The 25,286-nt window shown below is 35.1% G+C and overlaps 1 protein-coding gene across 1 annotated transcript; it reads left to right on the top strand.

Annotated features, from left to right (window-relative positions):
- Positions 1 to 24,125: 24,125 nt before the first annotated feature.
- LOC121246046 lies at positions 24,126 to 24,696 on the top strand. The gene is made up of 2 exons (XM_041144028.1): positions 24,126 to 24,308; positions 24,505 to 24,696. Exons 1-2 carry the CDS (start codon positions 24,126 to 24,128, stop codon positions 24,694 to 24,696), a joined length of 375 nt encoding a protein of 124 aa, XP_040999962.1.
- The last annotated feature ends 590 nt before the right edge of the window (positions 24,697 to 25,286 follow it).

Genomic DNA, 25,286 nt, shown 5'->3' with positions numbered 1-25,286 from the left:
CAACCACAAACGTTCGATTGGGTAATATAGTAGTTCGAACTAATAGCTCAAAATATTCCTTGGCATATTCTTCAAATGTAAAGAAGATCAGAGGGTATTTTCCTAACCAAATTCAACCAGTGATTCCAATGGGGAATTTCACGTTCGAATAAGTAAGTATTCAGAGTATTCGGCACGAAGTTTCCCTCCAAATATATTGTACAAGATAAATCCATTCGAACGGGACTTTATTTTGTTCAAACTAATATTATTATTATTATATTTATAAGCATGTATATAATTATAATAACCTATTATATATAATATAGTAATCTATAATATATATATATATATATACTATAATAGTATATGTATATTATAAATAATAGCTATAGCTAAAATAGTAACTAGTAACAATACTTAGTGTTATATTATTGTAACACCCCGTATATCAGTGTATTTTTACTGAAGGATTATTTTTGATTGTTCAAAAATTTATCCTCTTATTTTAAAATTGGTTGGATTTTTAGTAAGTTTATTTCTATGATTTCAATTTGGTGAAAATTATTTTTATGTGCTTTCCAAATATTTATTTATTGTTATGCATTTAAATTGCTTTTAATATTTAAATTAATTACTGTGGGATTTAATTATTTCAATTTGACTTTACCATTACGTTTAAATTATTTTGTTTAACTTGTGGTTTTAAAATCATCTCCGTTGGATCATTTTTGTGACCCAAGTTATGAGGATTGGACCTCATTTATTTTCCCTTTATTTTTCTTCCTCTCCTTTTCTTTTCTTTTCTTTCTTTTCTTTTTTTCTTCTTCCTTATTTCTCCCCTCCCCCGTGCGCGCAACTCCCTCTCCCTCCCTCTCTCTCCGTCCGTTCTTCCTCACCGCCCAGCCCGCTAGCTTCCCCAGCCGCCGGCGACCTCACCCCACCAACCTCACCTCCATCCGTGCCGCCGTTAACCACCAGTAGCCCTTCGAAGCCGCGGCACTCTTTCCGCCGTTGCGCCGCCGTCGCACCACCATTGGCCACCATCTTCCTACCACTTCATCCCCGACCTCTTGGCAACCCATTGGACCCAACCCCAGCTCCGATCCGTCACCGGTGAAGCTCCACCATCTACATTTCCGATTTGGGCATTTTGGTCTTCTACCGCCCATTTCGCCGCCACCCACGGCAAACCACCACCACCATTGGCTTCACCGACCTCCCTTGGCCCTACCCTACCATTTTTGGGTCTTCGTTTGTCCTCGTTGAAAAGTGGGTATCTGTGACCCACGGCCACAGTGTATTTTACACTGTAGTGTTGCTCAGACATCACCACTTGCAACTTCGTGATCCTTCGAAAATTGTTATATTGCACTGTAAGTATTTTCCTTAAAGAACTTTCGTGATTTAAATATATTTTTGCACTAACACATATTATCTGTGAATTGGTTTGTTTTGCCGGACTGAGTCCGAGGAGTTTCGGGAGTCGGATGGATTGTGGACGGAGTTGTGTGTTTGTTTGCATTGTGAATTGTGGTTGTTGGTTGTTGGTTATGGTTTGTTCATGTACATCGCATATTGCATGCATGATCATGTTTGGAAAGAAAACTGGGTTTTCGCATGATTGCATACATGTTCATGTGTTTATTGGAATTGGATTCTCATGTGAGTAAAAGGAAAAGAGACTGTAGGGATGGTGGTAAGCAGGGATGGTGGTTGTGTCCCGCCTGTGATTCCCGCCTACAGTGCTCTGTTAAGTATTCATTGTGTGTAAAGGAACTGTAGGGATGGTGGTAAGCAGGGATGGTGATAGAGTCCCGCCTGTGATTCCCGCCTACGGTGCACGAGATAGGGATGGTGGTAAGCAGGGATGGTGGTTGTGTCCCGCCTGTGATTCCCGCCTACGGTGCACCCGGTAGGGATGGTGGTAAGCAGGGACGGTGGTAGAGTCCCGCCTGCGATTCCCGCCTACAGTGTCCGATAAATGGATTGTTTGTGTGAATCATTTTATGGGAAAATGTTTTACAGATATTTTGGGCCAAAATGGGATTTTTGGCGTGTGTTGGAAATAATCATTTTTCTGGGAAAAAATGGTATTTTATGGCTAAATGTATTTTGCTATATTGTTGGTTGCATTAATGTATTTTTATCCCGAGAGTTGTTTGGTTTATACTTACCTATGGTACCATTTTATGGTATCGCAGATTTTGATGCAGATGATGATGACGAGCCTTAGCTTGGCTCCCTTGGAGGAGTGATCTGGGATTGCTCCTGTTTAGTGAGTTATGTTTTTATCAATTTATGTATTTACCTTTTGTATTATATTTGGGATGACTGTATATTTTTAAAGATAAATTGTGTTGAATATTTGTATTTAAATTTCTGGTACTTAGTTGACTTATTTATATTATCCGCTGCGACTTTTATTGTGCACATTTGCATGTTGCACACACACTTGAGCACATTTCGTTGGGATGCGTGACCGTGTTGTCACCATCCTGACGTCACGATTCCCTTGTTTTTTGTACATGGGAGTCGGGGCGTCACAATTATTATGTAACTTATATGAGTATAAATATCATAACTTATAATATATGAGTATATAAGTTATCATAACTTATAATAGGTATAGCTATATAGTAACTATATATAATACTTACACTATAGTAGCTATATAATAGTTATATTATATATAGTATATATTATTATTATATAGTTATTAATTTATTGATATTTTATTTTGCTGTTTTATTTTTTATTTTGATTTATGGAATATTATTTTGCTCATAGTGCTGGTTATCAAGATTTATATGAAATATGATGAAGAGAATACAATCTAAGACTTGAATTATAAGTATTGATAAAATATATAAAAGATCTTAAGGAAAAAGTTTCATTAATGGAACAAGATAAATAATTAATGATAACTAACTATCTTCTATATAAAAGAACAAAATGATTATTAGAACAATGAGAAAATCATCGCGAATTCTTAATAAAGGAAATTAAAAGTATAAGATATCATTAAGTATCCTTGCATTGTAAAAATAAAATAAAAGAAACCCATAGAAACCCATTCTAAAAGGTTGTAAAGTAATTTGGACTATTTCGTCTGTTTTTTATCTATATATTCAAGATTGTCTTTAGAATTATTTTCTATTTTAGGTAATGGAGTAATATTTTCTAATTGTCATTCATTAAGGATAGTAATTTGATTCCAATTAATTTGTTTATGAATTTGTACACTAGAGTTTTGTGTACTAGATTGTAATAATAATGTATATCATTTTAGATTGGTAATAAGAGTTTGTGGTTCTAATGTTGTTTTCATCATTTTATAATGGATCATATATACTACTATTAAAGGATGTGATCATTTCATCATATTACAACTGTTTGTTTTAATATTTAATGTTAAAGGATGTAATATATTAATATCGAATAATGAAAGAGAATAATTGGAATAACAATTACAATAAATTAGACCTTGGAACAAGCTTGATTCTACCATTCCATGTAATGAATCATAAAAATTGTAGTGTCTTCCATCTCTTAAACAGAGTAATACTAAAGTGTTTAATCAATTTATTGTGAGTGGTTTTATAGCCACTTGTACTAATTCAATATGTATGAAGGAATATTTTTGTTCTTTGTGATGTTTGATAGCTTCTTTTGCTAATAGCTGTAACGATTCATAATCATTATTTAAACTAATAGTTTTTCTACTGTTTTAATAGTATAATTAGTGAGAAATGATAATTTAGAAGAAAAAATAGAACATTTATATAATTGATTTTTTGGAACATTAGGAATTGTCCAATCTTGTAGATTTCTTTCTATGTTTATTATACTGTAATCTTCTTAGTTGATGTTATCAGGTTCTATGGGGATACTAGTAGTAGATTCATTAGGTTTAAATAAAGAATTCATTGAGATATGATTTAAAACAAAGATTTCATATATCCAAAGAGAAATAAGTAGATTAAGGACTTGAGGGAATACTACCGGGACCAGCCTTAAAGCTTTCTAGCATGAATTGGCTGACCAATGGATTTTTCATGACTTACCAACACAAGCATCTCAATATACTTCATTTTCATTTTCTATGGGTTATCTTTATAAAAATCTGTATCAATGATTTTTACTCTCTTTTTTTGTTTTTTATACATAGCAAGGATACTTAAATGATATCTTATACTTTTAATTTCGTTTATTAAGAATTCGCGATAATTTTCCTACTGTTCTAATAACCCTTTTCTTCTTTGATATAGAGGATATTTAGTTATCATTAATTCTTTATCTTGTTTCATTAATGAAAGTTTTTCCTTGGGAACTTTTATATCTTTTCTCAATACTTCTAATTCAAGTCTTAGATTGTATGATGTACATCTTATTTCATATAAATCTGGATAACTAGCACTATAAGCAAAATAATATTCCATAATAGTATAATAGTATAAGTATTGTTACTAACCATACTTATACTATTATAGTATTATTACTTTCCTTATGGTTAAACAGCATACCAATGGCATCCAATAGAAGAAAATATGCAAGAGATCAGACCGGACAAAGTAATGGAGCAGCTCATGCTCAAGAGATGAGACCTATACTTGTCAAGCAGGAGATCATTTTGGGTGACTTCTGTGATCTTTCATGGGAGAGACAAAGCATACAGTCCATCATCACCGACCAAGGATGGACACCGATTTGTCAGCAGCGGGGGACTGCATATCCAGAGATGATTGGTGAGTTTTACCGTTCCATGAGAGAGCATAATGCTGATGCTCTGTGCTACAGCTTAGCGGTCCTGGGAGTGAGTATTACTTTCTCACCCTGTATTATTGCCGAGTTCCTTGATCTTTCATGCTTGGTCGGCGCATATCCTGCAGCGACTGCAGAGGCTACACTGTAAGCAGCGGGTGGACCATCTGATTCAGACACACCGTCAACATACTCATCGCCAGTGCCAAATGTAAAGCCAGAAGGTAGTTAGGATGAAGATCTACCTGATGATGGTCTAACAGATGATCAGGTCCGTTAGCTTGTGCGAGACCCTTCAGCTCCTCCATATGATGGGAGCAAGGTGATCCGACAGGCCGATTATATAGCATTTTTCAAATTGCTTAATTGATTGTTGAGTATAACATCGATCCGAAAAAAACACAAGACTGATTTCGGGATCGATTGAGCTAGATTCTTGTTGTGGATAGCACAGGGGGACCCAATTGATCTGGCATTATATTTCTTTCTCCGCATTCAATCGGAGTCATGCTAATCCAGTGGAGGTACTCTACCATTTGTACTACTCATATCTAACCTCCTACTCCGACAGGCGTTACAGTATGTACGACTGAGCGGAGTCAACATAGATGGGGCCCCTTAACAAGATCACATTTAACAAGAGCAATGGGTACTTGCGGAAGACTGCACTAGAACAACCCAGTGGCACGCCGACCAATCCAGCTTCTAATAGTACTGCTGGAGTTGAGAGACAGTCTGCTAGAGTTACTTAGGATCAGGTACGAGCTCTATTTGTGGAATTCGTTGAACCCATCATGGAGAAGATTAGGGATCTTGATGAATGCATTAAAACCTTACAAGAGGATTTTGACCTACTTAGCAAGTAGATCGTTTTAGTTATTATTTTACTTTTTTATGTTGTATAGAACATTAAATTTTTGGGATGTTAATGTATGATTTTTATTTTTCCTATTTGCTACCTTGTTTATTTTTTTTATTTTACTTACCATTCATGATAATATAGAAAATGACATTATCTTTAAAGTTATATTTATATAAATTTAACATAAAAGAAATCACTATAAAAATTTGAAATTAATTACATAATATTAATTTATAAATTTATAAATATTTTGACTCACTGTAAATAATATTATATAATATATACACATTTTTTATATTTTGAAAATGATAACAAATTAATGGAAAAAATATATACACAAATTAATGATGATACACAACTAAAATATAATTTCCAACCAAATTAATCGTTCGAATGAATAAATATGGTGTTCGAATAAGTTCGAACGATATATGTTTTGTTCAAACGGTCCAGCAACCTTGCCACTACATTTTCCCACTAAATCTCGTCCGTTCGAACAAGTAAATGTAAGTTCAAACGGTTATGAACTTTTCCCGGAAAAAATAAATTACTTTCACACCAAGATTATTATTCGAACAGATTATATAATGTTCGAACATATATTAATTACATGTTCAAATCTATTTTGTCCCATTTGAACGGCTGTGCATTTTTTAGACGATTTTATTCATCTCAAAATATAGATTCGAATGGATATTTATCCGTTCAAACAAATTTAAAAACTCAGACAGTTTTTGAGACAAAATTCAATAAGTACTTTTAGAGATGAAATTTAATTCGTCCTTAAAAGTAAAATTTCTTTTAGTGTATGATAATAGAAAATAGGAAGAAAAATTTTGAAGGAAATAACATATAATAGAAAAATTAATGTACGTTTGTTGTTGGTTTCATACGTCTTTTAACTCTTAGTAATAGAAGCATTTCAGGGTCAGACTTTTTAGTAAAAAATAAAGATGTTATTAAGATTTCGGGCAAAAATTTTAATTTAATAAAATATATATTTCGTATTTTTAAAATTATTATCTATTTTTTTGTAGAGATTTGCCCCTTTTTTCAAACTTGTTAGGGTTAGGGTTATTTGAAATATCGGACAATAACTTTTGGATTTTTGTGAGGTTTCAAGGGGTTAAGAGTTATTTTAAACTGGAAAATCCTGCTCGTAAGTGTCCTGCACACCCATACGCATACTCATCGAACGTGGCAAGTTAAAAAGTGATCCTTTAATAAAACGGTGTGGATTGGAGATCAGGTATATGGTAGCGCCAAAATGGTTTCAGTGGAATTTTGAACTTTTGAATCCATTTACTAAAACGGTGTGTTTAGCAAGACAGTGAAAAGAAAACTCTATCCCTTCTCCTTCCCCTTGTACGCAGCTTCATACATTTTCCACTAAATTTCTCTTCTCCTTCATCCATTCCCACACCCTTCACCTTCTCCTTCATCTATTCCGCACCCTTCTCCCAAATCTCATTTAGAAAAAAATCTAAACTCAAATGGTTTCATCCATTCCCTGAAAATTTTCATCATCGTAGAGAAGGATTTTCATTGTCGCCGATGTGGCTCACTTGAAGGATACGTCGATGGAGAAACTCTACAAGTAATTCATTGCCGATCTACTTCACATTGTCTTTATGCCGTTTGTGTATTCTGTAATATGGTAAACATATTTGGGGCTTGTTTAAATTGGGTCTTGCATGGTTCTCATATGGACCTAACCAAATATTCTGCATAGATATCCTGCCTGTAAGTGAGTGCCTGGCCATCATTAAACCTGCCTTGCAATTCAACTGTTATCCTCCCCACCATATGTGGAGCATAGACTTGAAAATCCTAATGCATTGATGAAAATAACACAATGGCAACTGCATGTCTACACAATAAAATTCAAAAATCCTGTAAAATAAATGCCAATTTCAAGTGCAAGCTAGTCATACAAATTAGTCCACCTGCCAAAATTAAGTTAAATATTGTACGCACTTCCACAAAAAATTTATATTGCAGCTAGTGGTTTCAGTCATCAACTATATTTTCACCAAGTATATTAACTTATAACCACTGTTGTGTCCCGAACAAGCCATCCGGCTGGGTTCCATCTATTCCAAGTTGTATCTGTGAATAAAATATAACAATTAAAAACTCATCCACATGTAACTAAATAAATAATTCACTTTAGAGAGAGTAATCAAGTTAAAAAAAATTACACTTTCTTGAGTCTCACTCACTGCAAAACCAAGTTGGGTTCAACTAAATTCCAACACCTCAGTACTATTTTGTGGCTGTTAACAATAGATAAAAAAAAAAAAAAACTAGATTAATTTAAAGAAATAAATTAATAAACCAAGGGTTGCTAACAATAGATGTATAAAAAAAAAAAAAAAAAACACTAACATATAGAAAGGTGGTAACCAAGCATGTGGCATTTGTGCATGGCCTCCATGCATATAGCTTGAGAAATCCGGATAAAAGGACATTGGTATCACCTAACATATAGATAAAAAATGAACGTTAACTAAAGATGTATTAATAAATATAGACATTAATAAAACTATGGTGTCAAATTAATTCTCAAAATACCTGGGTTGTTGGATTAATAGATGCATTTGTGCTAGGAGGTGTTGACAAATATGTATAAAATGGTTTTGGTATCACCTAAGATGTCAACAACCATGTCATGATAATGAGCAAAAAGACTGAAATAGGTGAGAAAAAACTGAAAGAGGTGAGAATACTCCACATACCTGAGTTGATGGATTTCTTGATACATTTGTGGTAGGAGGCATTATAGGAGATGCATGTTCTTTTCCTTTTTTCATCTACATAATATTTACCAATATTTTAGAACCATAAAAGTTATCAAGAAAAGTTAAAGTTACTTAAGCCTTTAACTAGAATTACTTGTTAACTAGAACTACTTGTCAAAGCTAGCAAGTAGCAGAATTTATAGAGTTCAAGTAATTAATAGAAAAATAAATGAAAACCCAATTAGAGAATCTTGACCTGATAGAAGATCATGGTAACTTGAAGAATGAAAAATAAAGTGATCATTTCTCACTCTCTCAATAATGCAACAACCCCAATAATTGAAGGAGGAAAAACTTTATAATGATCAAGCCGGTGTGATAAACATTTTTCCTTAAGTTTAACATGATATAATTTAATTTATAAAATAAAATTTATTCTTTAAGTGATGTGTGATGTATAACATTAAGCATGATTGTAGAGTTTATTTTCTACGGAATAAAATGTGGAAACTTGATAACAATTGAAAAAGAAGCAGAGAAGGAAAAAAACATGTTACCCGCACCAAGTAGAATCCAAAAACCAAAAAAAAAAAGTCTTAGGCAGGAAATAATAGAATAAGGCGGACATATAGCATACAAACACACACATTCAAAGCATAAAACATGTCTCAACAGCAACACAGTGTCCCCATGGCCATTTTGGCAAGAATGTTAGCTGGGTCCATGTTAGAAAAACATATCTTCCACTAATGATACTTTAGAGTTGAAGAACTATGTGGACCTAATGTAATGGAGTGAAGAAGGAAAGGGGTCCCATGAGACATAGAGAACATTTTTCAGGTATGTGGTCAAGAAGGAAGCAGCCTTTCAAAATTTTTCATCGTTCTTTGGTCTTGCTGATCAACCCAAAATAAGACAGAAATTTAAGTTACGATGATTATTTTCCAAGGAGATAACTGAACTTGAATGAGATTTAGGGATTTATGGACAATCACCAATCCAAGCAATTCCACCAGGAATTTGTAGCAGATGTAGAAGATGAAGATGAAAATCTACAGTAAATGAAGATGGAGATTTTGTGAACTCGCATGCAGATAGAGAGTTTCTTAGGGACGAGAAGATGAACTGGTCGCTTCGTGTTTTTTTCTTTCTTTTCTCTCTTTTTTTTTAATTAAATTAACATCTGACAATAGCATCCACGTCAGCATCGGTACACATTTCGATCTACAAATTCGCTTGTATGTATCAAAACTTTTTTATACTTTTTAGAGGCAAGAGAGTACTTTTTGGACATTTATTAAATATTTGAAGAATTAAATCCAATTTTGTGAGAATAATTTTTGAAATATTTTTTAATAATTCTTTAAGTGCAGGCCTGCCCATGGCCCTGGGTCCATGCACTCCAACGTAGATCTAGATCTAGATCTATTCTATGTTTTTTTGTTTGAACTTTTCACGACGCTCAAGGTCTCCTTAGCTGAATTTAACTATCTCTAATTAATTAATTAATATTTCGAATCTGAATAATCCGACACACAACGGGACACAAATAACAGCTCGCCCGACCTTCAATGTGCATTGCCATAATGACCATTGCCTTGATGCAAAGCTAATTATTGCATAATACATAATACATCTATGATTATCTATTTTTTTTAATTTAATAGTTAACAGTATTTTATAATGTGTTTAGAATTCTTTTTTATAAAATATTTAAAAGAATTTATAAAAAATACAAAAAATAAAATACAATTTACACGATACAATACGACAATTACATTTCTCGATGACATAACATTTTCAATGCAGAAATAATAATAGGACCCTAAAAAATTCAAAAGAGTTTCGTTTTCACGGGACCTGTGCAATTTATGGGAGACCGCGTCAAGGACCATATCATCATGCCAAATATATATATATATATATATATATATATATATATATATATATATATTTTACATCATTTTTTAAAATATTTTAAATATTATTTTTTAAAGAAAATTCATGATATTATTAAATAATATTTTTTTAATCACTATATAAAAAAATAAAAATAAAATATTAAGGCTTCGTTTGGATCATCAACCTATTTCAACTCATCTCAACTCATCATTATAATTTTTTTCAATTTTAATATAAAATATAATAAATAATTTAACTTTTTCAAATCTCAAAATAATAATAATATTAATAAATAATATTTTAACAATATTTTATTATCTCAACTCAATTCACTTCAACATCTAAACACAACCTAAAACGATAGCTCCAAGCAGAATCCCAACAGGATCCCTAGCTTTTTCAATTAGGGGGCGGCTACTATGCCGCCCCATTTTGACCGCGGGGCATACCACCCAGCGTAAATTTTTTTTTTTTTTTTTCTTTTCACATTTTTTTAACATATTTAAATATATTTAAAAAATAAAAAAATATACCAATACACTTAAAATCACTTCCTTAACCACTAAGTAAAAAAAAATAAAATAAAAAAATAAATTTTAATTAAGTGTCAAATAAAGGTGTCAAATTAAAGAGATAAAATAGACTTTCTCTTTCAATTATCATATATTATTAAGCACTCGTCCGTTGTGCACAACGTCTCGTCATTTACGTTTTCCCGTAAAATAGTATTGATGCAGAGACATTGACTTACCCAGCCACGTTGAGTGGCAAACATATGGAGGAGAGTGGTTGATGTTCATACATTTGACATTTGACACACCTTGAATTTAACTGGCTATCTTATAGTTTTTTAATTTTTTGGACACATGCGCTGAACGGACATCCCATGCAATTTAGGAGAGGTTTAATAGTAATTTGAGATAAAATGAAATGAGTTAAGTTGAATTGAGATAGAAATTAAAAGTTGAATAAAATATTATTTTTTAATAATATTTTAATTTTAAGATTTGAAAAAGTTGAATTATTTATTATATTTTATATGAGAATTTGAAAAATTGTAGTGATTAAATTAGATGAATTGAGATGAGTGGTTGTATCCAAACCGAGCATATGGCATATGGATTTAAAATAATACAATGAGTTAAGATGAGTTTAGAATATTACAATGACATATGGATTTTTATTGGTAAATAGTTTTCTTTTAAAATTCTATGGTATGAAAGGTGAGGCTGGATAGGAAGAAAAAGTTAGAACTGACGGAAGGCAAGTTGTGGCGACCTCAACCCCTACTTGGGTTTTGGCGAAATCGCGACAGTGAGATGTTGGCCACTCGGGCCACACACCCCTAGCGCATTGTGAAAGCAAGTGTGTGCAAGCATGCAACATAATAGTGTGGAGTTAATTTGCAACGATAAAATAAAAGGACCGTCAAAATAATTTAAAGTTACATCACCAATCAAAATCCATAAACTACCGATCTTCCAAACCCCAGCATTTAAATAATAGAATCCTCCGATTTAAATTTAAGCCAACTAATCAACAATAAAGAAAGGGGAAAAATATCCCCCAAGTCTTCACTACTCAAGTGGAGCTGAACCTCCAAGCTTATAACTGTCATTTGCATCAAAGTCTACGGTTTTGGTGGGGACACCACAGTGAGATTTCGCAAAATCTCAGTAAGTAAAACCAAGTCTAACCTTTAAAATAAATGCATGTGAAAATGTATGAATTTATGCAAATAGAAAAGTTCATAGAATTATAACATTTGCAATACTCCAAACACAAATATATACTCATTTCTCATACAAGACACCCGCACTTGAAAATCTCATTTTTATTTTGAAAACCACCATTTAATTAAGGTATGCACCATGATCTCCTCCCCTATAGACCATCCACACATTCTGACTTCCTTCGTCACACCATAGGTAATGACCGTATGTGTGACTCCGTAATGAGCAATACTCAGTTCTGTATCCAACACGTACATGACCAGGCATTCTCTAGCCAACGCCAGCAAAATGGCCACATGGTCGATCCGAGAGTGTTACCATCTCGCTCGAGTTTGTTGTCTCCCGACAACAACTTAGGGGATGTCACTTAGTTTTATATGCTTTCGAGTGACCAGAGGAGGTCCACCAAGATAATGCTGCATATTGGCTTGGATTGTGATACGCACGCAACCACAAAAATCCTTTGACACAAAAACCAACAATTTTACACATTTTAGCTTCTACACACCAAATCAGAATTTAACTACATAATTATCAACGAAAGCATTAAATTAGAATGCAACCATAAATGTAGCAATTTATAACTAAATGACATATCAACAACAATATTTATTAAGGCAAAAAAAATATTTAAACATCACAAACATTTCTAACATCGCAACCAACTACAAATTTCAGTCCAATCACTTCATAGGGGCCCCCATCCAAAATAAAAATTCACAACCAGACTATGGTTTCCATCCCAATACTTCATAGAGGCCCTCGGCCACCACACCAATTCACAACTAGATTGCACAATTCATATTTTCACAATTTTCCAACTACATTTATTTTAAAGATTAGTCTGAGGATTACTTACAGAGCGTAGGCAAACTTCTGGATGATCAAAGCGTCCCATACTCAGCGACTGGTCGAAAGCTTTGCCTTCAACAGTGACACGGTGGTCCTTTGATGGTCATGTGGGTTTCTCAAGCTGCGAGAGAGAGAAAGTATGTATGTGTGCACACTGTTGGGACAAGGGTCAGAGAGATAGATGGAGTGAGGGAGAAGCAATGAAGGAGGTGGCGGTGGTTGGCATTGCTTGGGGTCGCGACTGTGACTCACAAAGGGGAGAGTGGTGGAGACAGGGTGTCTAATGTAGGGGAAATAAAGAGAGAGGGTGGTGGGGGTGTTTCTGGCAATGAACGAAGCTGAGGCATGGAGGACCACAGCAACTCTCGAGACGAGGACAAAATAGACGGCAATAAGGTAAGGAAGAGAGAGAGAGAGGAGGAGAGATCAGGTGGGACGGCGAGCCCGAAAGGGAGGGGAGCTCGTTGTTGGAGGCAAAGCATGGTGAGGAAAGGGTGGCAGCTAGGGTTTTCAAAATGCCTAAAGCTTTAGGCGTCGGGACAAAAAGAGGGAGCAATACTTAAGATAGATCAAGGAGGTGGCGCATCACAGTGACAGGGTGGCAACACAAAAGCACAAACAGAATCAAAGGGAAAGAGAAGGTATCAGGGATGGGAGAGAAAAAAACAGAGAGAAAGGGTAGGAAGATGCTTACCAGCATTGGCGTGGTGCAGGGCTTGGTTGATAGCAACACTTGGTGAGGTTGTAGGGGAGGTGAGAGAGAGAGACGATGAGAGAGGTGTGGGGGGGTGGAAGCAGAGCTTATCGACATTGGAAGGACTATGTTTTCCATGCACGACATTGCTTGATGTCTAGTGTGGTGAACAACAATGGGAGTGAAGGACATGAAGAGGTGGGTGGTGGCTTCCTATAGAGAAAAAAAGAAAAAGATGAAGAGGGGAGGAATCTTGTTTATGGTTAGGGCATAAGGGTGTGTTTTGGGCTTCTACACGGGTTGGGCTTTACACAAGCTCAACTAGCAAAATTCATGTATAGGTCACTTGTTCTAGATTCTTTGGTCAATAGTGTTACAGAGTAAGAGAGTGTTCTATTACACCCATAAATTACTATTACAGTAGATAGAATCACAACAGTTTTTATTGACCGAGTTGTAATGGTTGAGAAAGATCAACTCTAACTCCCCAACCTTTAATAGAAGCACACATTTTGAAGAGGACTCTTATAAGGGGAGAACTGGTTAAAGGACTGGGATTTATTGGTTAATAAAACATTATGAAACTTTCACAATCCTCTAAATAGATTTGTGTTTTATTGTTTCAGGGACTAGATTTTGAAAAATAGTGGGACTAGGCGATTTTGGTGAGTATATATCCCAACAAGGATTTAAGGGTCTTAATAATTTGTTGTTGAAAATATATGAGAGCTTTAACTTATCTCTATGTAGAATTTTGTACAATGGAAATTGACAGAGTTTTGGAAATATGGTGATACTCTTGTGAGTGATTTTGTCTCACAAATTGTTGATGGATAAAGAAGATTTCAAGTGTGTTAATTGTGCACAATCATTGGTAAGTGACACAATCTTTTGACTAAATCAAAAGGTTTTGTCTTTTGATACTTCCTCAACCATCACTCCGATGGGAACCATCACCATGGAGATGGTGTTATTCCAATGGGTATACTATTTAGTGATCACACCCTTTAGAATTTCATCTCCCACTTAATTACACAAAACGGTGATGATCCAGTTAAGTATTTTACCTTTCTACCAATATAAACTTTCTACTACTCAACTCTTATCTATAGACTCCTGTCGACCGATGTTAGAGCATGACAAACCTCTACGTGCGCACACTTTTGTCATTATCTTATATGACTGCATCATCCACTACATGTGATCCCACTGACCACATATAAAGGGTTACTTCATTTCATTAAGAATTTTAGTGAACGACATCAATTCTCTGTGACTAAATCAATAATCATCATTGTTGTCACAATTGACGACTTCAGCTAAGTGCATAACACATATATCAACCTACGTTGAATTTTCATTAAGTACTTCCTCTAACTGCTATTCTTGAGGTTTTTTCTAATTACCTTATTAGCGACTTTACAAATGATCAACTAATTACTTGGTTAATCAACCTGCATTGAAATTTTATCAAGTACTTAACCTAAGGCCATTCTTGAGGTTTTTCTTAATCACCTTATCAGGGACTTTACAAACGACCAAAATTTTCATTTGGGTAAATCACTATAGCTCTAATTATCTAGATGTCCCCAGAATTTCCTGAGTTATGCATGTTGACCTTGAGGTTGCTTCAACTACGCATCTCTCAACCCAATTCTAGTCATATGTTCTCTAAATTCATCTAGAGACAATCTCTTGGTCATTGGATCTGCTATCATCTTGGTCAAGGAAATAAAATTAACTTTGACTTCACATATTTCCACTATATCTAAAATATAGTAATAATGCATATCAATATCTTTTCCCTTGAAACTTTATGTTTTACTTTTTTATCAATGAGATGTCAGACTGACTATCAAAAAACACATTGATTGGTTCTGTGGATGTACCAAATTTAAGTTTTCAATAAAGTATTTCATCCACACCACATTACTTACTGTAGTACTACAGACAATATATTCTGCTTCCATAGTAGATTTAGCAACACAACCATGTTTTTTACTCAATCAAGAAACTGTTGTTTCACCAAATAGAAATATATATCCACTTGTAGATTTTCTACCATGTACATCACTTCCAAAATCAGCATCGCTATAATCAATTAATTCTAGATCACTGATCCGAAAGCACAATTTTATATTTTTGGTACCTTGTAAATTCCTTAATATATGTTTCACTACTTGCCAATGTTCTTTACCTGGACTGGATTGATATTTGCTTACCAATCATATTGTATGACAAATGTTTGGTCTCCCTTGTCATTACATACATGAGGCTTTCCACAACTTAAGCATAAAAAACTTTAAGCATTTTGCTTATTTGCTTATCATCTTTTGGGCACATACTTTTATTTAAAATATGACCTTTGCATACAGGTGTACTTAAGGATTTACAATTTTCCATACCAAATCTTTTTAAGTTCTTTTTCTAAATATTTTTCTTGATCTAAATATAGCATCTTTGAACTTTTATTTCTTGAAATTCTTATACCAAGAACATATGTGGCTTCACTTATGTCTTTCATTTCAAATTTAGATTTCAAGAATTCTTTTGTTTTATTCATCATATCTAAACAATTACTTGCCAGTAACATATCATCAACATATAATGATATTAATGTTACTTTATTATATTTTTCCATATGTATGCACGATAATGTAGTGGACTCATTCCATATCTCATTTCTAAAATGGCTTGGTGAAACTTCAAGTATCATTGTCTTGAAAATTCCATAAGTCCATATAATGATTTCTTCAACCTGTAAACTTTTTCTTCATGTCTTTTAATTTGGAATCCTTCTAACTGAATAATAAAGATATACTCTTTTAATTCGCTATTAAGAAAAGTCATATTTATATCTAACTGATGTAATTTCAAATTCATCCTGGTAATAATAGACATGATAATCCTTACAAATGTGAACTTCACCACAGGCGAATACATGTCCACAAAGTCTACACCTGGTTGTTGGGTATATCCATTTGTCACTAATCTTGTTTTATACATTTCCAAACTACCATCAACTCTTAAATTTTATTCTGAGAACCCACTTGCAACTAATAGCTTTTCTATCTTTTTAAAAATTTGTTAAGTCCCATAAATTATTTTTATGTATCGATTCTACTTCATCTTCCATGGCCTAAAGCTATTTATCTTTAATCGACACTATTGATTGACTCAAAAATTTTCAAGATCATCTTCTAAATTTTTCAAATGGATATTTAGAGTATAATGATCTTGAAATAATGCTGACAATTGTGTGGTTCTTTTACTCCCATTGTATCCAACATCATTATAGGAAAATTGATTTCTATATAACTTTCTTTTATTTCCATTACTTTGTATATGAGTAACATCAAGGTTTTCATTGTCAAAACCTGTGGAGGTCTGTTGATTCTCTAGATTATTTAATGAATCTATATGATCAATTTGAGTAACAAGGTCAGTATTTTTTAATAAAATGACACATTTACTTTCTATCAATCTTCTATCAGGATGATGAAATCTATAGCAGCTTCCATTTTCTATGTACCCAATAAATCTGCATTCCCAGAGTTTACTTTTTAATTTGTCCCTTAGTGGCCTTGGGATCAACACTTGTGTGCCTTACAACCCTACACTTTGAGTTTACTTAAGTATGAATTATATCCCATCCATATCTTGTAAGGTGTAACAGATTTTACTTTGATTTCAACTCTATTTAATATATATGCAGCAGTAGATGATGCTTCACCTAAAAAATGTGTTAGTAGATCAGCATATGACATCATCGATTTCATCATATTCAATAGAGTTCTATTTCTTTTTTCTGCAATGCCATTTTGTCAAGACTTATACGGCATAATATAACTATGTCTTATACCCTTCAATTTGTAGAAATCATCTAGAACTTTAAATTCACATCCTCTATCACTATTCAAACTTGGGCCTACCCAAGTGAGTTTCTACTTTTGCCATATATTATTTAAATTTATCAATTGCCTCATATTTATACCCGAGTAACTAGATATGCCCATATCTCGATACTCCATTCTTCTATGGGTTTTTGTTTTAAAATGTTCATAAACATTAGAATCTATAATTTCAAGTAAATCTGTGGATTTCCAATTTTTTAAAAAAGATTTATTATTCGTTTTTCCTTTGATACATGATTCACATGTATCAAAATTATCTGAGTTTATTTGTGGCATTAATCCACTTTTATATATTCTTATGATTCAACAAATACTAGGTACATACAATACATCACTAAGTAAGATAACGAAACCATTTACTTTAAATTTATATGTACCTTGCCCCAAGATATCAAAGTATTGTTATTGCCCATTTACATGCCATGCTCACCTGTTTGCTTCTCTTCAAGATTGAGTAACAACTCCCTATTCCTGCATATATGTCTTGTTACTACAAAGTCAACCCACCATGAATCTGACGTTGGTTCCATGAACATTACCTCCGAAACTATCATCACAATTTTCTTGATTTTTTGTGCTTTTCTCTTATTAGGAGATTGTGATTTGTAATGTTCATACTTCCCACATTTGAAACAGTTTTCAGTAAATGGTATATTGTCTATTTTTCAACCATTTATTTTGCTTAAACTGTTTGACTTCATATTTGTTCTGTGTACAACGTTTATACTGAGCCATTAACAAATTAGATGATTCACTATCTCTATTCTTCATCTTCATTTTCATCGTTTCTCCTTGAAATTCTAAAAATACTAGAAGCGATGTCATTGTTATTTCATTTCTACTGTGTTAAGGAAGTAACAATATGATCTCAACATGAAGGAAGACTATTCAGTATGATCGTAACTTGCATTTTATCAATGAGAGAATGATCATCATCGAATAATTCTTTTGCAATCAATTCGATTTGGAACAAAGGATCGCCTACGTCATCATTTTGTTTCTTATAGCTTCGGTTATACTTATCCAAGAATAGTTGTATATAAGTTTCCGACCTTAAACCATATGTTGCCACAACTGCATCTATAATATCCTTGGTAGTTTCATAGTCTTCAAAGAGATGACTAATATGAACATTCAAATAATGCAAAATTAAAACTTTTGCCCATGCATATTGTTCTTCCCACTTGTCGCTAGTTCGTATGCTGCTTCTATGGCACCCTTGACCCCCAAGCACAACGTGAATGCAAGTGTGGGCAAGCATGCAATTTAAAAGTGTACAATTATAAATGTAGTGGAGAAATAAAAAGGGGCAGTTTGAACTCCTAAGACTATTAGAAATTTAAATTACAAACTCCAACAAAATAATTCATAAATTAATACAGACATCTGACTAGATAATAGAAAGCAACATCATAGCAACAACATAAGGAAAAACCTAGGTCTTCACTCCTTCGGTGGGGCCGATCCTTCAAGCTTATGGCCATACTCTACAGTAAAGTCTACAATTTCACGGAGCGGAACCACAGGTGGGGACACCACAATAATCCACATTTCCATACATTTAATCACTATATGCACCATGCTCTCACCTAGGGACCATCTGCACACCCTGACTCCCTTCATCACACCATAGGTGACGATCGTGCATATGACTCCCTAACGAGCGATGCTCAGCTCCTTGCCCGACATGTACATAACAAGCATCCTCTAGCCTCTACTAGTAGAGAGGTCATGGAGTCGTCACAAGAGCGTTATTGTCTCATCTGAGCCTATTGTTGTTCGAAGACAACCCAGGGGACATCAACTAATTTTAAACACTCCGAGTAACCAGAGGAGCTCGACTGAGATAATACGCCATCTCGAATTGGGGTCGTGGTATGCACACCCACAAAACAGAGCTTAATTCTTACAATTTAATGACGTGAAATAAACAGAATGCAATTATGGAACAAACAATTATTGGATGACATGGCATAGCAAAGTACGACAACAAGCACAGTATAACAACACAAATTTCACAGTTTCACATTTTCACAACTACACACGATTCCCAACGCTAGCCCTTGGCCAACAATTCATCACCAACTACAGTTATTACCCCAATGCTCCACAGGCCTTTGGCCACTTAATCAAACACAACCAAAATGCAATAAAAAATATAGTTTTCCAGTGTCAGTATTCCAAGGGTTAATCTAGAGTTTTACTTACAACATGGAAGCAATCTTGGAGGATCAAGTGCGTTGTCTAAGGTATCTCGTGTGTGCATGCATGTCACTGTGAGATGAAAAAAGTTAATTAAAACTGATGATGCCTAAACAGAGTGGCATGCAACTTACTATGGTAGCGCTAGGACTGGCAGAGCACGGTAACAGCAGTGGTGGTGCATAGTGGACAACGACAGATTCAAGTAGCACGTAATACTCTACAGTTTGGAATATAGTGGGTGGCATATTTGATGAAAATAGAGGGTGGACAAAGGGAATCTCATGGTGGAGGGTGGTCGTAGGCGGCGACGCAAAAAATTAAAAAAGAATCTAGACTCAAGTTGAGCGGATCTAAGAGGGGAAGAGGCCAAGTAGAAGTGGAAAGGGTGAGGGGGTGGTCGGGTGACCTCTAGTGAGCTCCAAAGGGTGGTGGATCACGACGGTGTGTGGAGAAAGCCTAGGCGAAAATCCCCTATGTTGTATGGAATGGAAATCAAAGAGGGGGGAATGAGAGATCTGAGGGTTAAGGACGAGATTGAGAGGAAGAAGAAGGCTAGGTGATAGGTTTTCGAAGGGTGGAAGCCGGGCTTAGCTCGATGCCGGCGAGACTTTCAAACGGTGAGATTTGGATAGCAAATCTTTGTGGTTTGATGTGAGGCAAGCTGCAGAGGCTTCATGCTGGGGGTTCAAGCTTGGGTTGCGACAGTTGGCATGTAGTGATGGTGAGTAGCCGCCATGGCTAAAGCTTCTCTTGTTGGCAGAGGGGAGAGACGTGGGTCGCAACGAAAGGAGTGGTGGTGGCAGATGGGGAAGAGGGGCTGCTACATGACGGATGCAGCGACGACAATGGTAATGCACACAGGTTGTAGAGGGGAGAGAGAGGGAGACAGAGAGACAAACAGAAAAATTTCAAAGAGGGGAAGGGGGCAACTGATTGAGCTAAATTATTGCATATTTTATACATTTATAACCAATATATTTTATTTATTTCATTAAATTATTATTGGTTCTAGATAGAAAAATAGTTAAGATGAATAAATCAGAGTTGTGATTTAAATTGCTTTATAGCATAGTTAATGCTTAATTTTTATAACTTGTGATTTAATTGGATGATGTTCATTCACATGCACAACATATTTTTCATTTTCTATTCTTTCGTTTTATTTTATTTTATTTTATTTTTCATTTGAAGGAGTTTTAGCTCGGCATTTGTGCTTTTAAACACTATACGCAACACGTTATTTTGGCTTGGTAGAGAGCTTCACGTGTGGGGCCCTTATGGTTTTGACTTGGTCTTCAAGGAGTTGAATGCAGAACTGAAGCGGGTTTGAATTGGCATAGGAGAGCTGGACTCTTCAATGAAATGGATTGAACAACATGCAGGAAACGGATTGGCTATTGGGACGCAACACGGAAGGCAAAGGTTTTTTTGGTTTTGACGGAAGCATGGGGGATATATTATTTTTTTTCTTTCTTTTTCATACGAACGAGAGATCATACTTTTTTAGCAGAAGACGCAGCGCTGCTTGAAGAATTCCTCTGGGGTCCAACTGCAGCTCCAGCCTTCTCCTCCATTGCCTACCACCTCCATCTCCATTTATTTGGCTTGCCCTTTTCATTCCCTACGTTTTATTTAATTTCAATTTAAAGTTTATGGAATATTTTAGAGATATTTGGCTTAGACTTTTGGGCATTTTATTTGTTGTTTATTTACTTCAAGTTATTTTATTTTCTCGCTTCATTAATCTTTTATTTAACAGTGATTACAATTACGATGGATTGATTTTGAGAATTTGTGATTTGAATACAAGGATGATGTCTAGAATCTTGATTTTGGGGCTTTTCAATTCTTAGTTCATATTTTGTCAATTATTTTCTAATCTTTAATTCTTAGCTTAGTTTTATTAATCTATTGGTTTCATTGCAAATTAGATTAATTAAAGCTTGCTTAGGACTTAAATAAATTATGTTTTATTATTTAATTTTCAGATTATTTAAGATTGTTTAGCTTAGTTGATTCTTTGATTGTTAATTTCAATTTGTTAGTCTTTTACATCTCATTTCAACACTCAAAAATTCAAAAATATGAATCTAGTCCATGACTAGTGCCTTTTTCATTCCCGTTGCACTCTTCCATTATTGCACATACCATCATTTTTATTTTCCTTTTGTTAATATTTTCACTATTTTAAATGAGTTTGATTTTAAGTAACTTTTCCTGAAGAGACGATCTAGAAATTTATTTCTAATTATTACGCGACATCCTCCTGCACTTGGGACAGCCTTTGTGCTTGTCATTTTTTAGTGAGTCAAGTTTTTGGCGCCGTTGCTGGGGATAGTTGCTTGACGTAAATTTAAACTCGTTATTTTTATTTTTATCTCAAATGTTTCTTTCACTATCTTATCTCTGATTACACATTTTACTTGTCACATACTGCTCAGTCACTTGAACCTTACTTATGCTATTTGGACTGATGTTTAATGTCATAGGTGAGAGACAATTCAAATAGGTTGGTTAGAGTTACATTAAGTACTGAGAGTAGTATACACAACACAGAGATAGATAGCTCTTCTGTTTTTTCTACAGATGAGGACATTGAAATTGAACAAGCCATGGCTGCACCTGCACCATGCACTCTTAGAGATTATTTGCAGCCTACTCGCACCACTACACCATCATGCATTATTTTGCCAGGTGATGTACCTAATTTTTCTATTAAGCATGGCATGATGTCAGTGATACCTCAGTTCCACGGGATGGATTCTGAGAGTCATTATCAGCACTTGACAGATTTTGAGTTGGCCTATACTACTTTTATCAATAGAGCCACTACTGATGAATTTATTAGACTTCGTTTATTCCCTTTCTCTTTGAAGGATAAAGCAAAGATTTGGTTTAATTTTTTGAGGCCTAATTCTATATCTAGTTGGTCTGATATGCAACGTGAGTTCTTACAAAAAAGTTTTCCTTTTCAAAGAACTCAATATTTACAGGAGCAGATCAGCTAGTTCAATCAGAAATCAGATGAGACTTTCTAGGCCAGTTGGGAAAGGTTTAAGGATTTGGTGAACATTTGTCCATATCACGGTTTTGAATCCTGGAAGTTGGTGAATTATTTTACATTGGTCTCACTCCACAATGCAAGCAATTTGTTCAGACTATGTGCAATGGAGAATTCTTTAGCAAGGAACCTAATGAGGCATTGCCATTTTTTTTCTATCTTGCGAGAGCGCACAACAAGGGAACATTTGTACTGATCGAGTTTCATTGACAGCACAGCCACTGAGGGCTATTGCTGGTAGGGGCTGATATGATCTTAAGGAGGACACTGACATTCAAGCTCGAATAGCTGCATTGACTAGAAGATTAGAGGTCATGGAGATGGAAAAAGTGAAGGCTGTGAAAACAATAGAGGCATGCTCTATATGCACTGATTCGAACCATAAGACCCAAGATTGCCCGATTATGCCAGTATTTCAGGAGAGTGGATCTGAGCATATGCAATCAGCAAAAGGGGTCAACAGAACACAAAATTAGGCTTTCTCCAATACATATAATCCAGGGTGGAGGAATCACCCAAATTTCTCATGGAGGAATGATCAGCCTGGCCTGTCTCCACCACCTTCTCAGCAGCCATTTCATCAGGCTGCTCCTCAGCATCAGTATCAGCCATATCAGAGTTCTCAAGGCTATCCTTTTGTACCACCTCCAGGATTTCAGCTTCATGCAGCTGTACAGAGTTCTCAGCCTCAATCATCCACGAATAAGTCTCTAGATGACAGTATGACACAGATGGTCAATACATTTCAGCAATTCATGCATATTCAGGCCACTACAAACAATCAGAACACTCAGGCCATAAATGACTTGCTGGGCACCATCAATAAAATAAACACAACATTGAGCACTCAAGATAAAGGAAAATTTTCAGCACAGCCTTAGCCTCATCCTCAAGTATACCTGCAACAACAACAACAAGTGCATAATGTCTCAGGGGTGGTTTTTGAGATAGCAAAGGCCATTCTTATTTTAAGAAGTGGAAAGGAAGTTTCCCAACCAGAGATGACTATGGACAAATAGGTAGTTGCTCCTACACCTGAAAATGCAACAAAGACTAATGAAGCTGTAAAAGAACTAGAGGTAGTGAGACCAGAGTCGAAGAAGCCTATGAGTGCAGATGCTGAAACTAGTAAGGGGTACCACCCTGTGGTTCCCTATCCTCAGAGATTGGCAGCTGGCCAAAAGAATAAATACCACATTGAGATTTAGGATATTTTCAAGCAAGTAAAGATTAATATTCCACTCTTGGATGCCATACAACAAGTTCCTTCATATGCAAAATTTTTGAAGGACTTGTGTACAGTGAAGAGGAAGTTGAATGTAAAGAAGAAAACTTTCCTAACGGAGCAAGTTAGTGCATTGATATTAAGCGAGGCTCCTTAGAAGTTTGGAGATCCTAGCTCTCCCAACATTTCCATTATGATTGGTGAGTTACGCATTAGGAGAGCTCTACTTGATTTGGGAAGTAGTGTGAACTTGCTACCGTTCTTAGTGTATGAGCAGTTGGGATTAGGTGAGCTAAAAAAGACCTCCATCAAGATACAGTTAGCTGACAGATCAGTCAAGGTGCCGAGGGGTATTGTTGAGAATGTGCTGGTCCAGGTGGACAAATTTTACTACCCAGTGGATTTTGTAGTTCTTGACGCAATAGCCAGCCATTACTATTTACCAATCGCCTATCATCCTTGGGCGCCCATTCCTTGCTACCTCCAATGCACTGAGAAATTATTGAAGTGGAGTACTGAAACTCACATTCAGGAATATGACATTGGAAATGAATGTGTTCAATACTTGCAAGATACCTGGTGATTGCGACGAGTCAGAGGTGCATGCTGTTGATGTGATTTCAGAGCTTGATGAAATAAAGGGAGAGGTCTACGACAAATCCCGCTTGGCAAAGGAGCGAATGAAGGTCTTGCATGACAAGAAGATCCATTACAAACATCTTGTTCTTGATCCTCCACAATTCAAGACTGCATCTTTTTCCTAGGAAGCCGAAATCTTGATGGAAGGGGACGTACATTGTGAAGAAGGTTCATCCCCACGGCGCGGTGAACATTGTCAATCCGAAGAATGGCAATTGCTTCACTATCAATGGATAATGTCTAAAGCCGTTTTTGAAGGTCTTTGATCCACACGAAGAGATTATGATTGTGCAAGATTTTAGAGAAATGTTTCGATCTTTTCCCCCTTTACAGTTTTCTTTACTTGCATTTTGTTTGTTTTTATTTGTTGTTTTGCTTTGATTTTATTTTTTTCTTGTTTTGCTTGAATATTCCTGTGCACTTCGTTTTCTTTCGTTCGATTCATTGAGGACCATGTCTCTCACTAGTTGGGGGGTGAAGCGTGTGTGCACAAACTTAAAACCAAAAAAAAAAAAAAAAAAAAAAAAGAAAAGAAAAGGAAAAAAAAAAAAAAAGAGATTTGAAAAGAATAAAAAAAAAAGAGAGGGGATAAAGGCAGCTTAGTGAGATTTCCTAAGTAAAGGGCTAGAAACAGTTACCTAAGACTTTGGGGGTAGAGTGTTCAACCTTTAAAAGCAGAGCTGGTGTGAAAACTGCTAGTCCCTTGGGCTTTGAG

This window comes from Juglans microcarpa x Juglans regia, chromosome 1D, assembly GCF_004785595.1.
Source record: "Juglans microcarpa x Juglans regia isolate MS1-56 chromosome 1D, Jm3101_v1.0, whole genome shotgun sequence".
Taxonomy (NCBI): Eukaryota; Viridiplantae; Streptophyta; class Magnoliopsida; order Fagales; family Juglandaceae; genus Juglans; species Juglans microcarpa x Juglans regia.
The sequence above is the reverse complement of the archived record's forward strand: the minus strand, read 5'-3'. Positions and strand labels throughout refer to the sequence as shown.

What these genes read in the sequence shown, in the direction of transcription:
- LOC121246046 (XM_041144028.1), top strand. Translation starts at nt 24,126, where the DNA reads ATGATTGGTGAGTTACGCATTAGGAGAGCTCTACTTGATTTGGGAAGT. An exon ending in TTGAGAATGTGCTGGTCCAG is followed by an intron (nt 24,309 to 24,504) that starts GTGGACAAATTT and finishes AATACTTGCAAG; the next exon opens with ATACCTGGTGATTGCGACGA.